Here is a 26,841-nt window from a genome sequence, read left to right on the forward strand (position 1 = left end):
CGTGACGTTCACATCGCAACTACGTCAGAAAAAGCGTTAACATCGTAGAGTGTGACCGCTGGCTGCGAGCTCGTACTGCGATGTCGAATATGACGCAAATGCGTCGTAATCGTAGCAGAATCGACCAGTGTGAAGGTACCCTTAGGGACATTTACGACGAAAGAAAGTTCTGCTCTTTCTTTCACATCGTACGATGCTGGGCTGCGTCGCAAATCGTAACGCCATGTCACACTTTGCAACCTCGGAACGAGGACGGATAAACGTCACAAATCGAACGCTCGTTCAGACTTTGATTGCACAGTGTGAAGGGGCCCTAATTGGCGACAGCGACGCGGGATTTCCGTTACGGAAGTTGCAGACCGATAGACGGAAGTACCCCTTAGACAATTATATATATATATATATATATATATATATATATATATATATATATATATAGATATATTAGTCATCAGAATGCAGAGATAAAAAATAAATAAATTAAAAAATTAATTGCTGCACCCCAATGGGTTAAAATCTAAGTTACATTATAGGAATTGCATCATTAAAAGGAAAGTAGCGATTCTGCAACAGGGCAGCGACTCTCCGCATCCGTGGGACAGACTGAGAGAGGAGTCGCAGAGGATGCGGCACTGTAGCGTTTAGCAGGCCCCAGCCTGAGCCCCGGTATAACACCGACTGCCGTGTGCACATGACCTGCGGGATATTTTTCCTCTCCACTTCCGGTCCTGCGGTTTCTCTGCGAGTCACATGTGGAGGAAGAGGAGGTGCAGGAGAGCGGCCGCGGCTGCTGTCACTGCTGCACTTCCGCCTATAGAGGGCGCTGCAGGGACAGGTGTGCGCGTCCTTCACGTGTGCACACGGGGAGGCGGCAGTGAGCGGGTGACGTCCGCCTGTAGGGGGCGCTGCTGGGACGGGTGAGTGACCACCGCAGGCCGTGTATGGCGGGGAGCAGACACGTGCGGTACCGGACCGGCTGTGTATGTCCATGTGCAGCTGCTGCATTCTGCCTGTCTCTTACCTGTTGTGACAGCAGGGGGCGCTGTGATCTGTCATCTGTGACCTTAGTCACCTTACTACAACTCCCAGCAGGTGCTGACAGCCACAGACCTGCAGGTCACATCACCTGGCTGGAGAGCACAGTTTTAAGGCGTTCCTTATCCATGTCACACCCGCACTGCGTAGGTTTAGATTTCAACCTAAGATTTTATTTATTTTTTTTCCTTTTTTTTTTTTTTTAAGGCCACGAGTAAATAAATAATGGAATGTTATTATTAGTTTTCTCTGCTGTAAATTGATGTCGCTCCATTCATTCCTATGGGAGCGCTCCGCTGTCTCCGGTGGGCCCGTTAAGACTGAATAGAGCAGCGGTGCACATGATCGCCCACCGGGGCTCTTCATTGGGGGGGCCAGCAGTCAGACCCCCACTGGTCAGCACATTATCAGCTGTCCTATAAGTCGGTGACGATTTGTTCCCACCGGAGAGCCCCTTTAAGTAATATTTAATACTTTATTTTAAACATTCTTGGGCAGATTTGGAAAAACTCCTGTAACCCCTTCCTGCATTAAACACATGGATAACTGTTGTGGGCAGGGTCCTCCGCTGTGGAGGGGACTGGGCAGTAGGTCCGGCCCAGCTGTTAACCGTTTACATGCTGCATTCAGTCTGACAATGAGCTGGTGATTGGACTGAGAAAAAAAAATCAGAGACCTGTCAGATTGCGATCTAAGCGTTGGATCAATGCAAGTCTATGGGTCCGTGAGAAAAAAAAAATCGGATGTCATCTGAGTGCAGTCTGATATTCACAGACTGTCAGAATGGAGAAACTTTATTTATTCTTACATAATTTAGATCTGCTCCTCGAGTCTTTCATTGATCGGATTCCATCGGGCGATTTCCGCTGTCCCCTCATCATGTAAAGAACCCTGTTGATAGAAATCAAGTGACCGATGAGATATAAGGTGCAGGATCTGCCTCCAGCGAGCTGAGCTTCTCCTGGAGATGAGATACATTGTATCCTGTGGTGTCCCAGTAATTATACAATGGTAAATAAAGGAGAATAAATATTGGGTCATGGGATCAAAGTGTTACCGGAGTCCCAGTATAACGAGCTCCTGATCAGTCAATACGCGGAATTGGAGTCTGTATCCAGGAATAAAACGGTGAGATTTTTTTTTTCCTGAAGATTTAGTAAATTTTTTTTGTTTTACATTTTAGATCCATTGGAGCAATGACAAGAGTTACCAGTCTTTAACCAAAAGGTGGTGCAACATCTTAGTAAAACCTATGGATGCCTCCTGGGGCACTTGTTTTTTGCTTACAAGCTTGTATTTTGGCTAAAAAAAAGAAAAATGCTATTGAATTTTATTAAATTTTGCGTCCTTTGCCTTTGTTTCCATGCTCATTGCTGCCTGCAAAATAAGTTAACTAAGAATCTCTCATGTGCTTTTTTGACTTGAGTTTGTAGCTTTTTTTTTTTCCGTATTTTTCCCGCTATCCTCCTTATGACCAAAGCCCACATCAAAATGTAGCTGACTTTTGTGGTCATAATAAACTAGCACAGAGGAGCTTATAAAAAAATTAAAACTCCCTGTTGGCAGAAGCTCACTGGCGGATTCTTGGATCACTCATGGAATCTAAAGCTGTTGTAAAAGTCAAATGGAGCAATTTTTTTTTTAAATGAAACTCAATTACAAAAAAATATTTTTAGCTCTTCCCCCAAAAACAAACAAACATGCATTTAAGACTTTGTACGTACACATTTTTTATTTCCAAAGGTGATGATTTATTTATTTATTTTTAAAAAATCATTCCAGTAAATGCTCCTTCTTTGGAGAGTTCTATGGAAGCTTTTTTTCTTCAGCCTTCTGATTGGGCAGAGCTTATAAAGTGACGTGCCCTTTTTTTTTTTTCTTTCTTCCAACCAGAGATTTTTTTTAAACCCTGAAGCGGAAAATAAGGCTCAAAACACTAAATAAAACAACCAGTAAAATGGATATATGAATAAGATGAGTCTTTCAAGTGGTTTGGAAGCTTTTTTTTTTTTTTATGGAGGTTTTTCTTTTTAAGCGGATCCGCTCTAAAAGAAAGACCTCCTTAAAATAATGCCATGGGCAAAAAAAATGACTATCTCTATATCTATTTTTGCTGCTTAGCACATAGCGCGGTGCAATAAGCCCGGACTTCTCTTTTTTCGTAAGGGTCCTAAGCTGCGGCCCCTCGTATCTATAACTGCCACATCCTGCAGCCGTGACTTATCGGGACGTGCTCAGCATTGCTGTGGGGGAGCCGTCTTACAGACGCTTCTTGTACGGCGCTCGCACTGAGAAATGCTGGAAATATTTCTGTGCTGTGGGCTGCCGTCCAATGAAGCTCACAAGCCTGGTACCTACATTCACCGTTCAGTATCCCAGATTGTAGGATTCCAAGGATTTATTCCCCGACCTGCTGCAGAGTCACAAAGTTTACAGGTAAACTCCAGAAGGGTGAGGACACACGTGGCACATGCACTTAATATTTGATGTTCTGATATATTACTGTGTAGTGGAATATGCAAATCGTCTTTTCATAGAATTTGCATATTTAGTTTCCCAGAGGAGCATGCATGGCTTATAAGTCTCCTCACTCTTGTCAGGCTTGGCTTGTCAATCTCCGCAAGGGGAAACGTCACCACTTAGGCCTAATGTGTAGTAGAACAAATGTATAAAAACTTCACAATATTGAGTGGATCATTTGCTTTCCACAGGTTGTTAGTAGTGTAAGTGTCATTGCCGTATACTACCAATATGTATAAAGGACCGAAGGGCTTAATCTGTAGCAGTGTAAGGTCTAAGTCCTGTATGAGAAACACTCTTACTTTCATCAGTAGCTTCAGCGTGAGTTTCTCGGATGGAAAAAAAAATAATAAAAATTATTCCACCTTCTCTTTCTTAGCAGAATTTTTTTTTTTTTCTTTTCACGGACCCATAGAATTGCATTGCTCATTTTGATCTGATGCGTCAGACATTTCTCCGAGATTTCGGTAATTCCTGTGATTCTATACAGTTTTATATCATTTGAACTTGGAAATTGACAGACATATAGAATTATTTATATAGTAATATAAAACCTGTCTTTATGGACATAGGTGAAATTCGTGATTTAATTTCCCAGAGGAGCATGCATGGCCTATAAGTCTCCTCACTCTGACATGCCAAGCTTGGCTTGTTAACTCTCCACTAGGAGAAATGTTTCCCCTTAGGCTCCAAGATACACCAAATTTATTACTAACATTGGCCCCATTTTACCTGCATGCAAAAACGCTTTTTTTTTCTGCAGATGTCCATGTCAAAAAAACAATAGCAATCTGCGCTTATTTCATTTTTTTGCTTTTTTTTTCTTACTATTTTTTTTCCTCTGTTTTTGTGCATTTTGGAGCAGGTTTAATGCAGTATATTTTAAAATGCATTTTTAAAAAAAAAAAAATATAGGGACATTGGGAACCTGCTCTTAAAAATGCAATTGCGTTTTTTTTGTTTTCACGTACGTTTTAAGACTCCATTATTGAAGGCTATAGGAAAAATATGAATCTCCATCGTGAAACACATGGATATGAGCTTTCATGAAATCACATCTATTTTGCTCAAATTGTTAAAGCAGCGGATTTCTGCAGTGGAAAAAAATGCAGCTATTATAGTACGTGTGAACATGGCCTTATGCTGTAAAAATGCGCTATTTATTTAAAAAAATGCTAAAAAAATGGCAAAAAAATACATTTTTACATGTTTTTTTTTTTTTGGGGGGGGGGGGCTCCATTGTGATTGAATGTCTTTGTTTGCAGATCTGCTTTTCTCGGATTCCCTCTCCAGTATTAGGTCGGCGATACAGAGAGGTTTGGTAATAGTGAGTGCTGGGAAATCTGCTGCTCTCACTGCCAGGAAGAGAGTTTTTTCTTCTGCTTGATCCCTTGCGTAAAGTTTTTCTACGGTAATGATTAACAGGAGGATCATTGACCTGTCCCTCTCCTAGGATCGGCTGCTGGTTTTCTCTTGTGCGCCGGCCAAACTGCACAGGACGGATCCTGAATGAGATCTGCAGACAAGGTAAGCGGCGGACATTACTGCTCATGGATAAACTGATTAGAAACCTCCATAGCAGGAGGGAGCGCGAGCAAAGTCCTGGTCTTGGTAGTTGCAGCCGCGGCCCCAGTATTGCACTATGAGCAAATTCTGCACAGATCAACTCTGTTCTGCTGGATCAAAAGGGAGACTCGTAAATTAGTATATTAAGGAATTACTATCCGGAGTAAACCTGGGAATCGGAGCAAAATCTGGCATCGGAATTTGGATTTTTAAAAAGTCACTGTATTCATCTATGTAGGAAATCGCCCGTTCTGAATTTCAAAAATGACATCAGAACCCGATTTATTAAAGCTACACAATTACGTGTACACTCAATTTACAAGGCATCAACCAAAAGTGCGTCTGCAAAAAGGGACTGCTTGTTTTATTTTTTTATTTTTTTATCTATGTGATGGCCTGTTTTTTTTATCATGCATATGATGACCATTTTTCTTGCATTCCCAAAAAAATTGTAAGGTTTGTGCGCTGCGTGCGACATCTTTTCCAGGCAGCTTCTGCCTAAAAAAAAAAAATGTACCACAAAGGCGCCCCATTAAATGAACCATATCAATACGACCTTGTTGTGCGCTTGTTGAACAGATAAGCGACTTTGTTCATTATAATCTTATCCTGGGATATGAAATCATAAAAACGGACGGCGTAACGTTACTCTGTCAGTAGTTCCTTTTATAAATAGGAGCGATTCCATAAATGGTGTTACTGAGAATTACAACTTGTCCCGTAAGGACAGGATCCCATATGTCTAGGCCAACGAAGAATGGGAGGAATAAAAAAGAAAAATTGACCACGACGAGAAGGGGGATAAATTAACACTTTATACATAAATGTTACAATGTTAATAGTATTTTATTTTGAGACATTTATAAAACTGCGTAATTCCGGGGCCGTAATCACTCGGGTTGTGATCAGAATAAATCCTGGTGAATTATAACTCGGTTACATTAATTATGTCAATAACTAAATCTAGCCTATAAAATACAAGACCAATGTTTTAATTAGACCTGTACTAATAATTTGTATTCCTTCCTTTCAGCCGATACGTGCCGGTCACGATGCCGCTCAGAGCCCTGTTTCTCTTGCTCCTGGTTTGCGCCGTTATGGTCGTGTGTAAGGAGAATAAAGGCCATGTATCTGTTGTACTTCTCGGGGCCACTGGTGATTTGGCCAAAAAGTATTTGTGGCAGGGACTGTTCCAGTTATACCTAAACGAGGTCAATAGCGGCCATAGCTTCAGCTTCCATGGAGCGGCTCTGACTCCTCCGGAAACAGCAGAGACAATACTATTCAATGCTCTCAAGCCGCTGAGCTGCCCGGCAGACGTCCACCCCGATAAGTGCGCCCTCGTCAAGGACCAATTTCTAAAACTGACCCGCTACAGACAGCTGAAAACGGCGGATAACTACACGGCGCTGCACCAGGACATACTGACGTCGCTGGCGCAGGAGGGTCTCCACGAGGCCGGCAGGTTATTCTACTTGTCGGTTCCGCCATTTGCCTACGCAGATATTGCACGGCACATCAATGGCAGCTGCCGGCCGCCGCCCGGTGCCTGGCTGCGCGTAGTGCTGGAGAAACCTTTCGGCCATGACTACGGGTCTGCACTGAATCTGGCCAATGTCATGCAGATGTACTTTAGAGAAGAGGAGATCTACAGGGTCGACCATTACCTGGGCAAACAGGTGAGATACTGGCAGCTCTGATATTTGTTTGCAGTCCTGCATGTGCATATCAGGACTGTCATTAGTGCGCAGCGATTGCTATGTAAGTAATTGTCAATGGCCACACTAAGCTGAATGTTCCTGCCCTCGTCAGATCGCAAATGCTAAGCAGCTTGAGGCTAGGCAAGTACCAGCATGGGAGACTGGCTGGGAATCCCTGGTACCGTTGACTTGTCAATGGCCACACCAAGCTGAATGTTCCTGCCCTCGTCAGATCGCAAATGCTAAGCAGCTTGAGGCTAGGCAAGTACCAGCATGGGAGACTGGCTGCGAATCCCTGGTACCGTTGACTTGTCAATGGCCACACCAAGCTGAATGTTCCTGCCCTCGTCAGATCGCAAATGCTAAGCAGCTTGAGGCTAGGCAAGTACCAGCATGGGAGACTGGCTGCGAATCCCTGGTACCGTTGACTTGTCAATGGCCACACCAAGCTGAATGTTCCTGCCCTCGTCAGATCGCAAATGCTAAGCAGCTTGAGGCTAGGCAAGTACCAGCATGGGAGACTGGCTGCGAATCCCTGGTACCGTTGACTTGTCAATGGCCACACCAAGCTGAATGTTCCTGCCCTCGTCAGATCGCAAATGCTAAGCAGTTTGAGGCTAGGCAAGTACCAGCATGGGAGACTGGCTGCGAATCCCTGGTACCGTTGACTATGTAAGTAATTGCCAAATATATTGATGTTGCTTAATTCTCCACCTGCATGGTATGAACTGCACTAAGCAGTTGGATAATGTGTGCAAACTGTAAAGCGCTGCGGAATATGTTAGCGCTATATAAAAATAAAGATTATTATTATATATTATTATTAATGGCCTCCGTTACGGACGCATTTTATTGGGAAGCTCAGTACAGGACTTGTTTGCTGCCAGAAATGTTTGACACAGGTGTAAAATATTTAGAAGCTTCACTAACGCACACTTTTTGTGTGTGTGTGTGTGTGTGTGTGTTTTGTTTTTGTTTTTTTGTATTTTTGTGCTTTTTTTTTCTTAGCACCTGCGCTTTTAGTGACCTTTTAAATGTGATTTTTCTCATCACAAATCATCGATCTTATGATTCAGAGAATCTCGTAATATATAACGATTAGTGGTGAGCGAATATACTCATTACTCGAGATTTCCCGAGCACGCTCGGGGGTCCTCCGAGTATTTTTTAGTGCTTGGAGATTTAGTTTTTATTGCCGCAGCTGAATGATTTACATTTGTTAGCCAGCATAAGTACATGTGGGGATTCCCTAGCAACCAGGCAACCCCCACATGTACTTATGCTGGCTAACAGATGAAAATCATTCAGCTGCGGCAATAAAAACGAAATCTCCGAGTACTAAAAAATACTCGGAGGACCCCCGAGCGTGCTCGAGTAATGAGTATATTCACTCATCACTAATAACGATACAAGGGCAGCGACAACCAGCAAACAATGCAGGACTTGTTATCACGTGCATTTATTACCTGATATGATATTGGTGACCAGTTCTAAGGATCGGTCATCAAAATAAAAGTAGTGTACAACCCCTTTTAAAGTATAACTGTCCTGTTACAGAAATCCTGTAGAAAAGCATGGTTATGCTGCCCTCTTCCCCTACAAGATAAAACTGTTTTTGGTGCACAGAGCAGTCTAATATGCCCCCATTCTCATGCTCAGTAACTTGCCATCAACTTTTTTTTTTTTTTTTTTTTTAAGTTTAGGGTTTTTCTTTTATCAGCATCATGTCAGCACTCTAGGTGCTGGAACTTCTATTACCCTTAGTTTCATTGCTCCTACCATTGTCCAATGCCGTGAGCTCAAATCCCACCTCTATCTTTTATGCCTGTTTGACAGACCGGAAACCGGGAAACCAGGTCCAGATAGACAGAAGAGACTCCCCCGGCCTCTTCCAGGAGAACAGCTGGGATTTGTATCCTATTTTTTACTTACAAGTCATTTTGCTTTATTTTTCTGTAGACCGTTGAACAGATTCTTCCTTTCCGGCGTCGGAACCAAAAACACCTCGATCCGATCTGGAACAGACACCACGTGGAGAGAGTAGAAATTGTAATGAAGGAAACTGTCGATGCAAAAGGTTTTTCTATTCATTTGTCTTGTTTTAGAAAACGACTTATGGAGGTTTTGAGCGTCAGAGGGTTTTGACCCAATGGGTAAAGTCGCCACTGAAAACCACGGCCAGAATTGGTTGTATAATAGACTAGATAGACCGGTGCATTGGTCCAATTAAAAGGGGGATTTCAGAAACCGGAACCTTCTTTTTTTTTTTTTTTTTTTTTTTTTTAACAAAATAATGCTCTATAAACTAGAATTTAGTGTAATTTGCCCATGTGCGCCCCATCCCAATTCTGAGGGTCCCCACTAATTATACGCCGTAAGCCAGGTGGACTGTGTGAGAGCACATATCGGTGACATATGTAGAAGGTGGGGTTCTGCACATATAAAACCTTGCTGATTGCCGGTCAGCCCTGGGGCGGTGCGGAGCTGCAGAATATGGATGCAGTAGAGCTGATTTGGCTGATGCATCGCTACATGAAACGTAGACCTTCTCCATTCTTCGGTCTCAGGAGTTGTTTCCTTCCATGACTTTAGTGCCATGATTCCTGCTGATAAGATCCTTCATTCTCTCTCCTCGGTGCTCCACAGGCCGCACCAGCTTTTATGAAGAATACGGCGTCATACGGGACGTTATCCAGAACCATTTGACAGAAATCCTGACCTCACTGGCGATGGAAGTTCCTGGTAACCTCAGTGATTCCGACGACGTCCTGAGAGCGAAGTTGGAGTTACTGGGCTCCCTCCAGTCTCCGGAGCACAACAGTGCCGTCATCGGTCAGTATCAAAACTACCTGCCGCAGGTGAGAGAGGAGATGGAGAAGAACCCAAGTTTTTTTACCAACACGCAGACGTTTGCAGGTGAGTGGCTTTTCGAAAAATCGTCTTTGCAGGACAAATAAAAGTTGCCTTACTTAAACATACGTTTACACCGCACCACAAACTTATGCACGGCTGGGCAGAATAAAGGCCCAAATCTTAGGCTAATTACCGATTAATTTGCCAAGAAGGACCATATAGTTATGGCCGCTTTTAGAACACAAGTGCTATGGCTGTGATCACTCGGTCAGCAGCGGTGCTCGCTCTTCAACTTTTCAGCACAATATCTGGACTAGAGTAAGATTTTCTCCGTGCCACCGACCCACCTCCACCTACTTTGTCTCGGCAGGTTGCGCCAAAATTGTGCGACTTTGTTTTTTTTCGTCCTCAAGGCATTTTTCAAATCCATTTCAGTATTACAAAAAAAAAAAAAAAAACTCAGAAAAAAATTTCATATAAACAGCAAAGAGGATTTGTGTTAGAAATAAATCGGAAAAGTTTTCCAAACTTTTTTTTTTTTTTTAGGCTCGGTGCACGTGGTATCTTTTATACGAAAAGCTTTTAACAGGCGCTTCTGGAAAATGCCGGTAATAGTTTCCGGAAGTGGGTTTTGTGGTTCTTGCCGGTGGCTCCAATACAGACGTCTTTACTCTATACTGTGAAAAATGTGTTGTGTGCACAGAGCCTTAAGCGGTTTTTAAGTAGGATTTTGAAGCAGATGAGGTCAAAAAACTTTGTGTGAACATAGTCTTTTTCTGGTCAGTGTATTGTGTCCCTTCATCACCTAACACTGATTACACCTCTGAGAAGGGGAATAATTATTCTTGATAGTCAATGTATTCATATATTTCCAGAAATAAAGCCATATAAATCAGACCGAGATCAGAAAGCAGTACATGGACCGGCCGGTGGATCTGCTGCCCCGACCATAACCGCTGCATGTATTTCTATGCGGCTGTCACGCTCGGATTGGGAGATCCACTGGCCGGTCCTTGCACTGTGTTCGAACTTCACCCTAGAAAAAAAGCAGATAACAAACATGGCACAAAACTAAAGTCATTTCAAATGGCAACTTTCTGGCTTTAAGAAACACTAAAAGAAATCAAGAACAAAAAATGTGTTAGTAATGTTTACTTATTTTAACCAAGCATAGGGGGAAAATTATGGAATCACTCAATTCTAAGGAAAAAATGATGGAATCATGAAAAACAAACAACAAAACACTCCACAACATCCCTAGTATTTTGTTGCACCACCTCTGGCTTTTATAACAGCTTGCAGTCTCTGAAACATGGACTTAATGAGTGTCACACAGAACTCTTCATCAATCTGGCTCCAACTTTCTCTGATTGCTGTTGCCAGATCAGCTTTGCAGGTTGGAGCCTTGTCATGGACCATTTTCTTCAACTTCCACCAAAGATTTTCAATTGGATTAAGATCCGGACTATTTGCAGGCCATGACATAGACCTTACGTGTCTTTTTTCAAGGAATATTTTCATAATGCATCCTGCCATAGAGCAAAAACTATCATCTTGAAAAATGATTTCATCATCCCCAAACATCCTTTCAATTTATGGGATAAGAATAGTGTCCAAAATATCAACATAAACTTGTGCATTTATTCAAGATGTAATGACAGCCATCTCCCCCAGTGTCTTTACTTGACATGCAGCCCCGTATCATCAATGACTGTGGCAATTTGCATGTTCTCTTCAGGCAGTCATCTTTATAAATCTCATTGGAACGGCACCAAACAAAAGTTCCAGCATCATCATCTTGCCCAATGCAGATTCGCGATTCATCACTGAATATGACTTTCATCCAGTCATCCACAGTCCACGATTGCTTTCCCTTAGCCCATTGTAACCTTGTTTTTTTCTGTTTAGGTGTTAATGATGGCTTTCGTTTAGCTTCTGTATGTAAATCCCAATTCCATTAGGCGGTTTCTTACAGTTCGGTCACAGGCGTTGACTCCAGTTTCCACCCATTCGTTCCTCATTTGTTTTTTTGTGCATTTCCTGTTTTGGAGACATATTGCTTTAAGTTTCTGGTCTTGACACTTTGATGTCTTCCTTGGTCTACCAGTATGTTTGCCTTTAACAACATTCCCATGTTGTTTGTATTTGGTCCAGATTTTAGACACAGCTGACTGTGAACAACCAACGTCTTTTGCAACATTGTGGGATAATTTACCCTCTTTTAAGAGTTTGATAATCCTCTCCTTCGTTTCAATTGACATCTCTCGTGTTGGAGCCATGATTCATGTCAGTCCACTTGGTGCAACAGCTCTCCCAAGGTGTGATCACTCCTTTTTAGATGCAGACTAACAAGCAGATCTAATTTGATGCAGGTGTTATTTTTGGGATGAAAATTTACAGGGTGATTCCATAATTTTTTCCTCAGAATTGAGTGATTCCATACTTTTTCCCCTATGCTTGGTTAAAAAAGTAACCATTACTGACTACCACATTTTTTGTTCTTGATTTCTTTTAGTGTTTCTTAAAGCCAGAAAGTTGCCATTTGAAATGACTTTAGTTTTGTGCCATGTCTGTGATCTGCTTTTTTTCTACAAAATTAAACAACTGAATGAACATCCTCCAAGGCCGGTGATTCCATAATTTTTGCCAGGGGTTGTAGCCTACAACAGACTTGTCTTGAGGGCGGACAGGTTTTTTTCTCACAGTCCTCGTGCGTCACATTTGTGTTTTGACTCTTCATTTCCATTTTGAAGGTGTCCTTATTTATATTGACAATGCTCGATGGGAAGGAGTGCCGTTTCTCCTGGTATCTGGCAAGGACTTGGATGAGAGGACATCTTACGTCAGAGTGGTCTTTAAAGATAATTCTTTTTGTGTCCAAAAAGAATCAACGGAAGAAACTGTAGAAAGTTCATGTCAACCCAAACAGATAATCTTCCATATTGGAAATGGGGCTCTCAATTTTCCAGCTGTTCTAGTCTCACGGGGTCTCTTCAAGCCAAATCTTCCCCTAAGCCAATGGAAGGAAGCATCGGAACTCCCAAACATCTCATTTTTTGGCCAGCTTATTTCCGATTATTATGTGTATTGTCCAACTCAAGAAAAAGATGCTTATACCGTGCTGATATCCAATATCTACCGTGGAAGAAAGGGCTCCTTCGTCACCACTAAGAACCTGCTAGCCTCCTGGAAGTTCTGGACTCGACTTCTGGAAACTGTGGACAACGAGACACCTAGGATCTACCCAGGAGGAGCCGAAACTGGGACTTTACTTGACTTTCTAATAGAACAGAGGGGTCTACGTTTTGTTATCAATGAGGATGTAAAGGTTATGGGTATGGACCAAAACACAAATGCATTTGCTTCTGCCCAGTCCATCTTCCTAGGAAACGCCATGGTGTCTAATTGGGCAGAGCCACTCATACAGAAATTGGCACAAGACATCCAAACAGCCGCTGAAAAGGCCGTCAAGAGCAAAGGAGCTTTCCACTTGGCCCTTTCTGGAGGTTCCAGTCCTGTTGCTTTGTTTCAAAGGTTGTCTAAGCACCATTACGGCTTCCCCTGGAAAAATACTCACTTGTGGATGGTTGATGAGAGGTGCGTGCCCTTCACGGACATAGACTCTAATTTTGGAAATCTTGAGAGGCATCTCCTACAGCACGTGAGGGTCCCCTATGTGAATATACACCCTATGCCAGTTCAGAGGAACCAGAGACTTTGTGCCGAGGAGGACAAGACCACCGAGGAGTATGCACAAGAAATATCTGCTCTCGTCAGCAATTCCAGCTTCGACCTGGTACTTTTGGGCTTGGGTAATGACGGACACACAGCCTCTATCTTCCCTCGCTCTGATGATGGCATCACAGGTGATAAACTTGTGGTGTTCTCAGAAAGTCCACTAAAGCCTACAAACCGGATGAGCCTTAGCCTCCCACTCATTAATAAAGCCAAGAAAGTAGCCGTCCTTGTACTGGGTAAAGGGAAGCATGATATTATAACCCTGATCAGCAGAGCAGAGAGGAAACCCAAGAAATGGCCAATATTTGGCGTAAATCCAGCTTTTGGCCAGTTAGTTTGGTATATTGATTATGATGCTATGTTTAGATGAAATACCTTGATGATCTGATCACCAAGTGCCTTATACATGGTCTCGGTCACAAGTCAGGGGGCTTCCCTTCTGGTACTTGATGAATCCACACCTGCCTTTTAATTCCCCATTCACACGAGTGAGCATTGAAGCTTTTACAGGCTTCTTTAATATACTTTTACATGACAGACGTATCCCTGGAATTAATGTGATTTTTTTTTTCCCCCTACCTTTAGTGGAGTTATGTAGCTTTTGAAAAATATAACATAGCACTGCTTTAGAATATCACCTCTATGAGAAAATGGCCCCTTTATCTGGATCACAAATCCATTGGGAAATATTCAGTTCCACCATATGTTCTGCATACGTTCCATCTTCTTTGAGAAGACCTATGTGACTTCTTATAAATGTCATTTTCGTTGGCCATCTCCAAGAGGTTTTATTACATGCCATTCCGTCCATCTCTAATATTTATGCCACGTGCTGATATGTTTAGTGTTTTGAAGATGAGATGTTTTTGCACGGTTTAACCCCCTTCCTGCTACCCACCATAAATATTGGGCACACAGGTAAGGAGCAGGCTCAGGAGCTGAGCCCGCACCGTACACGGCAGGTACCAGCTGTATTAGGCCACCCGTTTCTAAAAGCTCCGATTGCTACTGTTTGGCCACTGAAATATTACAGCATTTAAGTAGCATCATCCGGTGTGGGCAAGTGTTCTGTTTCCCATTCTTTTCCCCCCCTGACGTAATCACAGATTGCCTCCTTCACCTTTTCTTTGTACTCCTATGAAGCCATTTTTTTTTATACAAGCAGGTGCAAGTCCCATAGGCCACATTCACACATTCAGTATTTGGTCCGATTTTTGCTTAAAAAAATTGTAAAATACTGGAGTGGAGCAATCAGAGGAAAAGTATAATAGAAACACGTGAATCGCTTAAATTCTGACCAAATACTGTACTTGTGAACGTGGCCTTAGGGAGACAAAAAAAAAAGAGAATAATGAAAGATAAAAAACCTTAAAAAGTTGAAAATATCCCTCCACGCTATTTTTGAAACGCAAAAATAAGGCAATTAAAAAATTAAACATACTTGGTATCCCCACCGAAGTATCAAATTAATTAACCCGTATGGTAAAAAAAATTAAAATTGCAGCGCTAGATTTGCATTTTTGTTTTCTTGAAGCTGCACCTTTCCTAAAAATGCAATAAAAAAAAGCGATGAACATATCTTAAGTACTCTAAAATGGTAACACTCGCAGATCTCCATAAACGGAAAAATAAAAAAGTTACGACTCTGAAAAGTGGTCAAACAATTGTAGATTTTTCAAAAGAGATCATTAAATAGGGGAGAATGTATAAGAGGTTTCATATTGGGAATTTATTAAAAAGTTTGATGCAGAAGTAGAATTTCCTGTAATTTATTGATGTATGTTCACTTTTTATGTTTGGAAGTTTTTTCTCGAGCACAAAAATATCCGAACATTTTGTCTTCACCTGCAGAATTGATGAGCAAAAAAACCCCCAAAATTAAGTAATTGGTCCCCCAAAAAATGCGACCCAATTCTAAACTGAAAAAACGTAATTAATTATATGTCATTGTGGCTGTATTCAAGTATATGGGGATATGTTCTCCAAGGATGTCTCAAGATCTGCAAGAAAAACCCAAGGGGGGTGATTCAGGTAAGAGACTGCAAAGACCCTAATCTAGCAACTAAAAATGGAGATAAAGAGCATCTGCAGTGAAGAAACAAACCTTGTGCTGCAGTAGTATGCATTTTTATTACACTGGGGCCAGAGAAACAATAGTTACTACTTTGGGAAAAGCTGCAGATTATTTTCTTCTTTGCATTCTTTTCCAGCGACTGATGTGACCTATGCAGCCGACCTCCCACTAATGAAAATTTGCTACAGATCTGTGATAAAACAGATTTATCTTACATTTTACTGTTCTTTGCCACTAAATGGCCCGCACATGTGTTTCTATGAATGTTAATTTGAAATGGACCACTGAATGTTTCTGAATGACTACTGACTATCTCTGATATTATGTAAACTGCCAATGGTACAATTAACTTAAAGGGAATGCGTCATTAGATAATAATCTAGTATTCAAATCAAGTTTTTATGTTAAGTATTTCTTTTTTTATTCTATTTAATATTCTATCTAAAATATAGAAAAATAATTGTCAGTTTTCACAATGGCCACTAAGTCTAATATTTAGATTTATACTTCCTGTTTGGTAAAGAATACTTTTCAGCTGTCTCATTATTATCACAGACTGGATTATAATGAGTCAACACTCCTACATACAGTACATAATGCAGGATCCATAATTGACAATAGGAAACATCACAGCTCACCTCCTCCTCCTGTACAATGACTGATAACCTCTATAAAGAGTAGATAACACAATATCCACCATTCACAATAGGTGATGTCACAGCTCACCTCCTCCTCCTGTACAATGACCGATAACTCCTCTATATACAATAGATAACACAGGATCCACCATTCACAGTGGGGGATGTCACAGCTCACCTCCTCCTCCTGTACAAAGACTGATAACACCTCTATATACAGTAGATAACACAGGATCCACCATTCACAATAGGTGATGTCACAGCTCACCTCCTCCTCCTCCTGTACAATGGCTGATAACACAGGATCCACCATTCACAATAGGTTATATCACCTCCTCCTCCTGTACAACATGCTCAGATTGGAAGTTCAGCAGCTGGTATACAAAAAGACAGAACCTGAGCTGCTCTACTGCTGCTAATGTCCATGTACCCGACAGGAAGTAGGAGTCATAATATTAGACCCAGTGCCAAGTGTGCAAATTGCAAGATTTTTTTTTTAATTATTTTAACTGTGATATGAAAAAAACATTGTGAAAATAAAAAATACATTTGAATATTTAAACTGTTTAAAGTATAGTTGTTGTTTTTTTTTGTTTTTACAATTTCACATTTTGTTGCTGTCAGGAAGGAATTCTAACAAAAAGCTTGATTTGGCAATGATGCATAAATAAGCCACGACTTCATAGTTTTTCCATCACAAACGTTTACTGAATTGTATTTGGCTTTGTGGGTTTTTTTTATTATTAAATAAGTAAAAATGTTTTACAGGAAAAAAATGTGACACACCATTTCTAATGTTTGTGTATTTTTCAAAAATAAATTGGATTTTTTTTCCTCAGCTTAAACTTGTGAATTGAATCTGTATTTTTTAAGAATGTAATTATATAACTGTTGTTTTTCAGGTTTGTGACCGCACTTTGGGTGGGGATAAACCTTCCCAGAGCCTGCGCTGCTGTGACGCTAAAATCTGATGCCTGTGATCCTCTTTGGGGGACATTTATTTTTCTACTTAAATGCATTTATTTGGGGCTAAAAATAATTTTTGCAATTGGGCTTTATTAACATATTTTAACCTTTTGGGGGATATTATAGCCTCTTTGTTTCCTCGCACCTTGAATGGATCTGTGCAAGGGCTCACAACAAAGACAGACAAGAGTTACAAACTCTCCCATCAAACAATCATAGTCTCACTGGTGGATTCTCGGATAACTCATTCTGCAGCCAGCAATAGACAATGTAATACAGAGGCTATAAGAGAAAATGGTGGAAACCTTTATTTATTTATTTTTTAGCCTCAAATGCTTGCATTTAAATAAGACCAAAAAAAAAATTGTCCCAAAAGGCAGATATCCCATTTAATCCCTTAAGCAAGGCTTCTTAAAGGGTTGCACTTTGCTGTTTGCATAACTCGTCAGTCACCTTTAAGGAAGTTGCGGAAACAGCATAGCGTAGTCCATTATGCCATTTTCATAATATTAGTCTTTTACATTACTATCTTAGCCATTTCATACTTTAATATCCCTTTAAGATGAATGTTGACATGGCAATACCAGATGATTAAAGGGTTTGTCTGGCCTTAGGCTTCAATTCTGCTGCCTTTGAAGAATCATCACAGCGTGCTGTGTTAGGATTCTGATTTCTGCAGTCACATAGAGTGATTACATACTTGTAGTTTAAGACCAGACAACCCCTTTATATCCCCCTTATGGAAACCATTTTCAATTAAATTACATTTAAAGCAATGGTTACAGTTTAAGTAATTTCATAAATCAATAGCGCACATGAATATATGAAGCTTTATAACCTCTCTTATCAGAGAACTCTCCTTTCTCCTCCTGAATTGATCTTTCATGCTCAGTTCATGAGTAAAATCTGTATTCACTGAATACAGATTTCCCCATTATTGAGATGGGATCTTGTGAGCACCAACTGTCATCACCTCCGGAGAGTGGAGGGGCGGAGCTAGCGGAATGCTCAGACTTCCCTCCGCCATTCTTCTGAAAGAATCGGAATGCTGTAGCTCCGCCCATATTCAGTTGAGAAGAACCTGAGCTGCAGTTCTCTGTTAAGGCCGCTAAGCAGTGTATGGAGCTGAAAACAGCTGATCATTGGGGGAGTCAGGGAGCGGACCACCAATGTTCTGATATCCATGACCTATCTTAAGGACAGGCTATCAATATATTTTTGGTCAACAAATGCAAAACTCCTACACATACCTCCCTACCTAATCTACATGTGGCTTTATAGGAATACAGTAATAAGTTGAATTAATCTAAAATGGAAGCCTTGTCATTTAAAGGGTTTTCCCAACTTCATAAATGGTTAAAATTGAAAAAGAGCTTGTAATTTATCTCTTATCAGGAGGCCGGAGAGCCTATTTGTGTTGAGACAAAGTCTTTAATTAAAAATTCCCTCTGACGAGTTAGAAATACATAAATCAAATTTCTCACACCAGTGGAAGACTTTACCCTTAATGGGAATCTGTCAGTAGGATCAACCTTCCTAAGCGGTCTATGTGGCTATGTAGGTCATAGGAAGCTGAATAAAATGATACCTTGATGTCTTATTCCAAAGAAATCCACATTTTTCTAAATATGTAAATGAGCTGTTAAGATCTCTGGGCCGGACATAGATCTCCCCGAGAATCTACATCCAGAGATTACTTTATAAGAAAAATGTCGTCACCAGTGACACGGAGAGCGGACTGTCAGTCATTACATGTCATACAACATTAATCCTCCCTAAACTTCTGTACCTCTCTTTGGATCTTACCATTCCCAATTATGGGAGACCCCAGAGCCCTACAGGCATCTCATATGCATTTTATATTGGTCAACAAATGGCACAAAATCCCAAAATTAGCCCTATTGGCAAAGTAGAATCACTGGGGGGTTCATTTAATACTATTGGAGCTACTCAGTCCTTTCTGCATGTGCCAAATGGACAGATATAGAAAAGGTCTTGTTGACTCCTGTAACTTTGCCCGTTGGTTTGAATTCTTCTGGGTCTTATGTCCTTCATTAGGGATGTCTGGAGGAGAGGTCCCAAAAAGTGACCACTCTCCTCACCAAATTCTCCATTTTTCTCCTTCCTCTACCATTCCTCCTCCTCTGACATTCTCACGTTGACAATGTATAAGATCTGCCATCAAGAAAACCTATTTAAATAATGAAAAAATGATTGCTCCCAGAGCAAGACCCCCCAAATGAATGGCAGAATTGCTATTTTTCTTTTTATTGCTACATTCAAATTACAATAACCATTTTTTTTAACATAGGAAAAAAGATTAAGTGCAGAAAAAATCCACCAATATATACCCAATATATTACATTTTATATTTCCTATTGACGCTCCTAAGAGGTTTTATATAGTTAGAAATACATAACTGCTTCCTAATATGTGGACTGTGAATATCCCAGCTCTATGAACAATTCATCTTAGATTATCACTTACACTTGCTAACCACAAGGTGGTGCCGCTATTCCAGGTTGCAATGTATTCATGTGATTCTTTGTAACACTTTTTCAGTAATATTTTACAAGTATACACTTGGTTCAGTAGTTATTTTTCCATTAAAAATACTCCGTGTCCTATCTGGGTTAATTGAAACATTTTTTGATTAAAAAAAAAAGGATTCCTTTATCAGGCAGAACTAAGAATACAGTAGCTGTAGGCGAGAACTAGAGGTCAGGTCCCGAACCTGGGGTGGTCCAAATGCCCCTCTGCCATGCACAGTCAAACCAGTAATGTAAATGGCACGAGAGATAGAGGTCCCTGTTGAGGTGGTTTGATATTTTTATTTTTTTTTGTATGTGTCATGTTGCTGCAGTGCAGTATAGCGCAACCTCCGCCAGGGGGAGCTTGAGAGGGAAGTGAGACTGCACACACAGAGCAGTAGTACAGACGCCACCAAGTGGCGAGAGAGTGGTCAAACAAGCCGAGTCAAAAAAACAGTCAGAAGCAGAAGTACCAAAAGTAGCAGCAGTATACGTGGTCAGGAACAAGCCAGGAGGTTCAGCAACAGTCAGAAGCGGATAAGACAAAGACAGAAGGCAGAAGAGAGTCCGAATATGAGCCAAGTCCAGGAACCAGAGAATCAAACCAACAAACAGGGAAACACTGGCAAAAGGGCAGACAGAGGGAGTCAACAGACGCGGGGCAAGTCAGGGATCACAGCAGGACAAATCAAGAGCTACCAGAGTCAGGTTCACATGCCGAAGGCAGAACTATAGCTGACACCGCCAGCAGGATGCATCGGAGCTAAATAGCAAACCGGAACCCAGAATGAGGCAGAGCAAAGTTAACCCTTGACATGATCCGCCCAAAACTTTTTTTTTTTTGTATTTGTGCTTTTATTTGTATGAAATTTGTGCAACGTTCATCAAATTTTGTGCACCATTTTGATAAAATTGGCATAACTCCACCAGCTGAAAAAATAATTACTTGGAAAAGTGACTTAAATAAAACCTTTGGTAAAGACCATAAAAATTAAAAATTAACGCTAAATAAAAAAGGACCATATGGCGGATTTAAAAAGAAAAAAAAAACAGGATTACTCACGGGTGGTAGAGAGAATAAAATAAGGGCAAAAATTGGACACTTTTGACCTGGTAGTGGGGCTTCTTTAAAAAAAATTTAACAGATGAAACAAAGCATATGTGCGAAAAAAAAAGCCTAAAAGAATAAGAAGTGCTGAGGACACTACATGGGACATAGTGCAGTGATTGAGACATGTTTGGATTTAGGCTGCTTTTCTTGGTGGGGTTTAGTTAGCTCCGTATATAATATTTCATCAGAAGGATTACAAATTCAGTTTGACTAATCTGATTTTAGATGATGAAATAAACATGTAGTTATAATGTGCAGTGATGGATGCAAAATCTACAGATTTCCCTGCAAATAATGGAACAGTAGACCTAGCGTAGCAAAATCGGCTGCCAGTTCCCAAATCCTCTGCTGGCTGAGAAGTGACAGTAAGACAAAGTTGTCTATATACAAATGAGCGCAGCGTAATAACATCGGCGCAGGCTGGAAACGTTCCCGTGATGGCATTAAAGGAACCACTGCTGCTTCCACCACACTGCGGCTCTAGGCTGAGGTTTAGCAGGTGTTGTAGCAGAGCTACCATTATTGTCCTGCAAGGATTTGGCTAAACCTTGTGAAATTCCAAATGTTTTATTGAGGTGTGACCGATGAGCAGAAACAGGGTGGAGGCATGATCTATTAATACTGGGAACCTCTGCTTTGGAAACACCTAAATGACGTAATAGAATGGTGTAACTATCGATTCCCTAGGATAATGTGATTATCAAAACAATGGAGACATCCAATAATCGCTGCAAGGTTGTGGGAAAGTGAAGACACATTTACATAACTACCGAAATTCTTTCTGATATTATTTTTAATGCTGTTTTCATGCATATTATTTGTGCAGTGTAAAAGAAAAATCGCAGATTGCTGGAAACCATCAGCAAGCTGTTTGTATCTATCCTTACCAAGCCATTTCAATGCAAAATAGTAACTGCTTGTGGATCTGATTAACTTACGGTAGTAATCTTTTAAAATCTTACCAAATGCAAATATTAGATATATAGTTATTTGGTTACAAATATTAATATTTCTTGATTGATCCAAGCTGTTAATAGGATGAATAGAGAACCATAATAATAACTAATGATCCTGTGTCTCATGCTGAGTAGGAACTATAATGTTTATGTAACAGTTTGTTACACATATCTATATATATAATTGTCTAAGGGTCACTTCCGTCTTTCTGTCTGTCCATCTGTCTTTCTGTCTGTCTGACTGTCACGTATATTCATTGGTCGCGGCCTCTGTCTGTCATGGAAATCCAAGTCGCTGATTGGTCACGGCAAAACGGCCACGACCAATCAGCGACGGGCACAGTCCGGCAGCAATGTGGCCGCTCCTTCCTCCCCGCAGTCAGTGCCCGCTCCATAATCCCCTCCAGTCAGCGCTCACACAGGGTTAATGGCAGCGGTAACGGGCCGCGGGTTACGCACTCCGTTACCGCTGCTATTAACCCTGTGTGACCAACTTTTTACTATTGATGCTGCCTATGCGGCATCAATAGTTAAAAGATCTAATGTTAAAAATAATAAAAAAAAATAAAAAATCGTTATATACTCACCGTCCGTCGGCCCCTTGGATCCAGAACCGGCCTTTCCCGCTCCTCGCGACGCTCCGGTGACCGCTCCATGCATTGCGGTCTCACGAGATGATAACGTAGCGGTCTCGCGAGACCGCTACGTCATCATCTCGCGAGACCGCAATGCACTCTTGGGACCGGAGTGCGCGAGGAGCGTCGGTAACCGCTTCGCCTGGATCCGGGGCCAACGGAAGGTGAGTATATAACTATTTTTTATTTTAATTCTTTTTTTTAACAGGGATATAATGCCCACATTGCTATATACTGCGTGGGCTGTGCAATATACTACGTGGGCTCTGCAATATACTACGTGGGCTGTGCGATATAATACGTGGGTTGTGCAATATACTACGTGGGCTGGGCAATATAATACGTGGGCTGTGCAATATAATACGTGGGCTGTGCAATATAATACGTGGGCTGTGCAATGTACTACATGGGCTGTGCAATGTACTGCGTGGGCTTTGCAATGTACTGCGTGGGCTGTGCTATATACTACGTGGGTTGTGCAATGTACTACGTGGGCTGTGCTATATACTACGTGGGTTGTGCAATGTACTGCGTGGGCTGTGCAATGTACTACGTGGGCTGTGCAATGTACTACATGGGCTGTGCAATATACTGCGTGGGCTGTGCAATATACTGCGTGGGCTATGCTATATACTACGTGGGCTATGCTATATACTACGTGGGCTGTGCAATATACTACATGGGCTGTTATACACTACGTGGGCTGTGTTATACACTACGTGGGCTGTGTTATACACTACGTGGGCTGTGTTATACGCTACGTGGGCTGTGTTATACGCTACGTGGGCTGTGTTATACGCTACGTGGGCTGTGTTATACGCTACGTGGGCTGTGTTATACGCTACGTGGGCTGTGTTATACGCTACGTGGGCTGTTATATGCTAGGTGGGCTGTTATATACTACGTGGCTGTGCTATATACTATGTGACTGTGCTATTTACTATGTGGGCTGTTATGCATGTTATACATGGCCGGCCGCGAACAATCAGCGACAGGCGCAGTCCGATTACTGTGTATTCAATGTATTATTCTAAAATCTTCATAAATAAACTACATACATATTCTAGAATACCCGAGGCGTTAGAATCGGGTTAACATCTAGTCATAATATAAACACACACATTCATCAGTGTATTACACACTGCAGGTTACACATACTGCATGTTACACATGCACACCTCAGTATATAACACACACACATTCGTCAGTATATTACACACACACATCAATGTATAATGCACACCCTTTCATCAGTATATTACACACTCGTCACGCAACAGACACTGCAGGTTACACACACTACATGTTACACATGCACACAGTATATAACACATGCACACATCAGTATATTATACACACACAGTCAATGTATAATGCACACCCTTTCATCAGTATATTACACACACGTCACGCTACAAACATGCTGCAGGTTACACACACACACAATACACGTGTACACATCAGTATATAACACACACATTCATCAGTATATTACACGGACACCATGCTACAGACACACTGCATGGTACACACACACGGCTTGTTACACATACAGATATCACTATATAAAACTGATTTAAATAGTATATAAAACTAAAGCAGCATAAAGTTTGTTGTCCATTTTAAACCTTACAACTCCAAAACGAAAACAGCTTTTCTCCTGTACAAGTGAATAATATAATCAGTCCTTTCTTCAGGCACAATGAAACCACGTAAATGTAGCAGCCTCACCAATGTCAGTATTCCAGGAAGTATCAGCCCAAAAAGTATTAAATGCATTCATAACTGAAACACTACTGTTCAGCTCCAGCACAACTCCACTCTGCTTGGCTAAACCAGCTGCTGTTATTAGTCTTGTACACCCAGAGCTAGATTAAGGGAGCGACCTTTCCCACCCAGGCTCTTTGGTTGCTCCTAAATCCAGGACCCAAAATCCAATCAAGTTAAAACCCTCTCAGTAACCTAGTGTTACTGGTACAGATTTTACATTACTGAAGCCAACCACCCTGGTTGCACATATCTGCGATCTAGGACGTTACCTCCTGCTTTCTTCTGTGTAGTGCTCTCACAATCTTTTGCAATCAGTTGACTTCATAGGAAAATGTAATTTCACTATATACTGCAAGGTATAGGTTGGTATTGCAGTTTATAGAACAAGCAACAAAACAATCTCATGTTCAAGTCCCAGAGAGGAACTAATAAATAAAGTAAAAATGAAGAAACAAATGTTTTAAAATTAAAAAATATATATCAAAGTTAAAATATAAAGAAATTAAATAAACAGATTCAGTATTGTGTCTGTAAAAGTCGACTCTATCAAAATAGAAAAATATTTAAATGTGATGTTAAATGCCTCGAGAAAAAAAATCTAAATTGCCTTTTTAAGGTATCTGCATCTCCCCCCAAGAAGGAAGATCAAAGTTTTGTATATACCCCAATATAGTATCAATTAAAAAGCCCACTCAATGTGCAAAAACAAGGTCTGAAAAAGGTCCATCAATGGAAAAATTAAAAAGAAAAAATTACATGTCTCAAAAAACGGTGATTAAAAATGTATTTTTACAAAGTTTTGAGTTTTTAAACACTAAAATATAAAAATAAAACCTTTATAAATTTGGTATTACCATATTCAGAACGACATGGAGAATCATAGAGCTAGTTACCTTTTTGCTATGACATGAATGCTGTAAAAACAAAATACTAAAAAAAAATGATCAAATTGCATTTTTATCCCACACTTGGAAGGTAAATACTCGTCCTGTCCCCAAAAGCCTTCATATGGCTATGTCAGCAGACCATTTTTAACAATTTATGGCTCTTGGACTAAGGAAGGGGGCAAGCTCAACAAAAAAAAAGCTAAAATGAAAAATCCCCGGGAGGGGTCACATAGTGGACATCGATGGCATCACCAAAGTGAAGGCAATTTACATAGACGATGAAAGTAACAACTTAATTTATTATAATCAATGTTTAGACCGTTTATATGATTGTAATAAAAATTAAAAAATTAGCAGCAACATTGCAAAGGTGCCTAACAGTCTCCCACGTTCCTCACAGCTTTCTACATGTACCGTAAATACTGAATCAAATTATTGCTAATATTTACAGCATGTTCTAATGTTATCCCGGTCGTAAAATAAAACTCATCCCCAATGGCTACAATGCATTTACCAGCAAGTTGTATTTTAGGGATTTTCCTTCTTCATGGGAAGGAGTTATGCAAATGCTGGTAATACTGAGTCACCCGCCATATGTTTTGACCTGTATATAGCCAGAAAAATAAAAATGATATAATTTAAGAGTAGATATAGGATCAAAATGATCCCCAATGTATAATACTAAAATATTCTATTTTAAATACAAAGAAAAATTTAAATGTTTTTAGAAATTACTAATTTTGTTACTTTTGTTTATTTAAGAAATTAAACGAATACATTTTTTTAATGGCATCAATTTCGAGCCATGGTGTGTCTTGATGGATGAATGCTCTGTAGGAAGATCGATCTTGTGAAAACCTAAATAGGTCCACCAGAGTCTTCTCCGCCATTATCTTGATAGTGTCAATCCATTGGGTTGCTGGTTTTCCTCTTTGCCTCGTTCCTTCTATTTTCTGACCATGATGTCCTTCTCCAGTGATCACTCTCTTTGATGTGTCCAAAGTAGACAAGTCACAGCTTGGTGATCCTTACTTCGAGTGACATGTTTGTCTTGATTAATTCCAAAATTGCATTGTTTGGTCTTCTTGTCATCCATGGTATTGGTAACCTTCTTCTCCAGCACATTTCTAAGGCACCGATTATTCTTCTGTCTTGTTTCTTTATCGTCCAGGTTTTGCATCTGTATGTTACCATAGAAAAGACCAAACTATGTACGAGCCGTGCCTTCACAATCAGTGAAAAGTTCCTAGAATTGTTGACCTTGTCCAGTGACTTCATTGTTGATTTGCCTATATAGATATTCTCCTATTGACTTCCGGTGTCATTGCGGTATCTTGAGTCATCATCGATCCGAGTAGGCTGAAGTCCTTTACAACTTCTAGTTCATAACCACCACAAAAAGAGATGATACTGAGGTCGAAAAGTATAATAAATATAAACAATTTTATTATTAAAATCTTCAGACACAGGTGAAAGAAGTGAGATGTAGAACCACAAGTTGTAAAAATGCTATACAGAAAAGGGGGCACGTACCCAGAACATCCAATACTAGACATACACAGGCTATAGTCTGTAACATGTGTGTCACAAAGTGGACAAATTAAATCTAAGATCTAGAGAGACATAGTGAAATTATGTAAACAACCGTAACTTAATGAGTGGCAAAATCCACCATCATCGCTCCTATGGCTCAATACGCCCTGGAGTATCTAATAGATAAAACGGCATAACACCAAAATTATTTACCCGTCAAAAAGTGCAGTCTAGATGTCCAGGGGATGCGCCTCCGCCCCAACGCACGTTTCGGAAAACCAACTTCGTCACGGAAAAAGTGTTTATATTTTGATACTTTTCAACCTCA

General features: G+C 40.7%; 1 protein-coding gene, 1 long non-coding RNA gene and 1 pseudogene across 6 annotated transcripts; 2 read left to right on the plus strand and 1 right to left on the minus strand.

The window, feature by feature from the left end:
- Nucleotides 1-698: 698 nt before the first annotated feature.
- H6PD (hexose-6-phosphate dehydrogenase/glucose 1-dehydrogenase) lies at nt 699-15,186 on the plus strand. Of its 5 annotated transcripts, none has more exons than XM_077250065.1 (7): nt 773-917; nt 1,853-2,163; nt 5,009-5,082; nt 6,155-6,800; nt 8,781-8,898; nt 9,468-9,737; nt 12,428-15,186. In XM_077250065.1, exons 4-7 carry the CDS (start codon nt 6,174-6,176, stop codon nt 13,780-13,782), a joined length of 2,370 nt encoding a protein of 789 aa, XP_077106180.1. In that variant the 5' UTR covers nt 773-917; nt 1,853-2,163; nt 5,009-5,082; nt 6,155-6,173; the 3' UTR covers nt 13,783-15,186. The 5 variants fall into 5 exon arrangements, with proteins under 5 accessions (XP_077106176.1, XP_077106177.1, XP_077106180.1 ...); XM_077250066.1 differs by lacking the exon at nt 1,853-2,163 and adding an exon at nt 2,219-2,262; XM_077250061.1 differs by lacking the exon at nt 1,853-2,163 and having other exon boundaries at nt 699-917; nt 4,821-5,082.
- On the plus strand, nt 6,893-7,011 carry LOC143770660 (5S ribosomal RNA; annotated as a pseudogene).
- Nucleotides 15,187-15,897: 711 nt separating the features above from the next.
- Nucleotides 15,898-16,441, minus strand: LOC143764470 (uncharacterized). The gene is made up of 2 exons (XR_013213205.1): nt 16,333-16,441; nt 15,898-16,152 (listed from the first exon to the last, which is right to left on the minus strand). It is a non-coding gene; the product is annotated as an uncharacterized LOC143764470 (long non-coding RNA).
- Nucleotides 16,442-26,841: the final 10,400 nt, after the last annotated feature.

The sequence above is a fragment of the Ranitomeya variabilis genome, chromosome 4 (genome assembly GCF_051348905.1).
Source record: "Ranitomeya variabilis isolate aRanVar5 chromosome 4, aRanVar5.hap1, whole genome shotgun sequence".
Classification (NCBI taxonomy): Eukaryota; Metazoa; Chordata; class Amphibia; order Anura; family Dendrobatidae; genus Ranitomeya; species Ranitomeya variabilis.

Excerpts from the sequence above, each read along its gene's own strand:
- H6PD (XM_077250061.1), top strand. The coding sequence starts at position 6,174 with ATGCCGCTCAGAGCCCTGTTTCTCTTGCTCCTGGTTTGCGCCGTTATG. Across the intron at positions 8,899-9,467 it reads GGAAACTGTCGATGCAAAAG|GCCGCACCAGCTTTTATGAA; the intron begins GTTTTTCTATTC and ends GGTGCTCCACAG. Across the intron at positions 9,738-12,427 it reads CAACACGCAGACGTTTGCAG|GTGTCCTTATTTATATTGAC; the intron begins GTGAGTGGCTTT and ends TCCATTTTGAAG.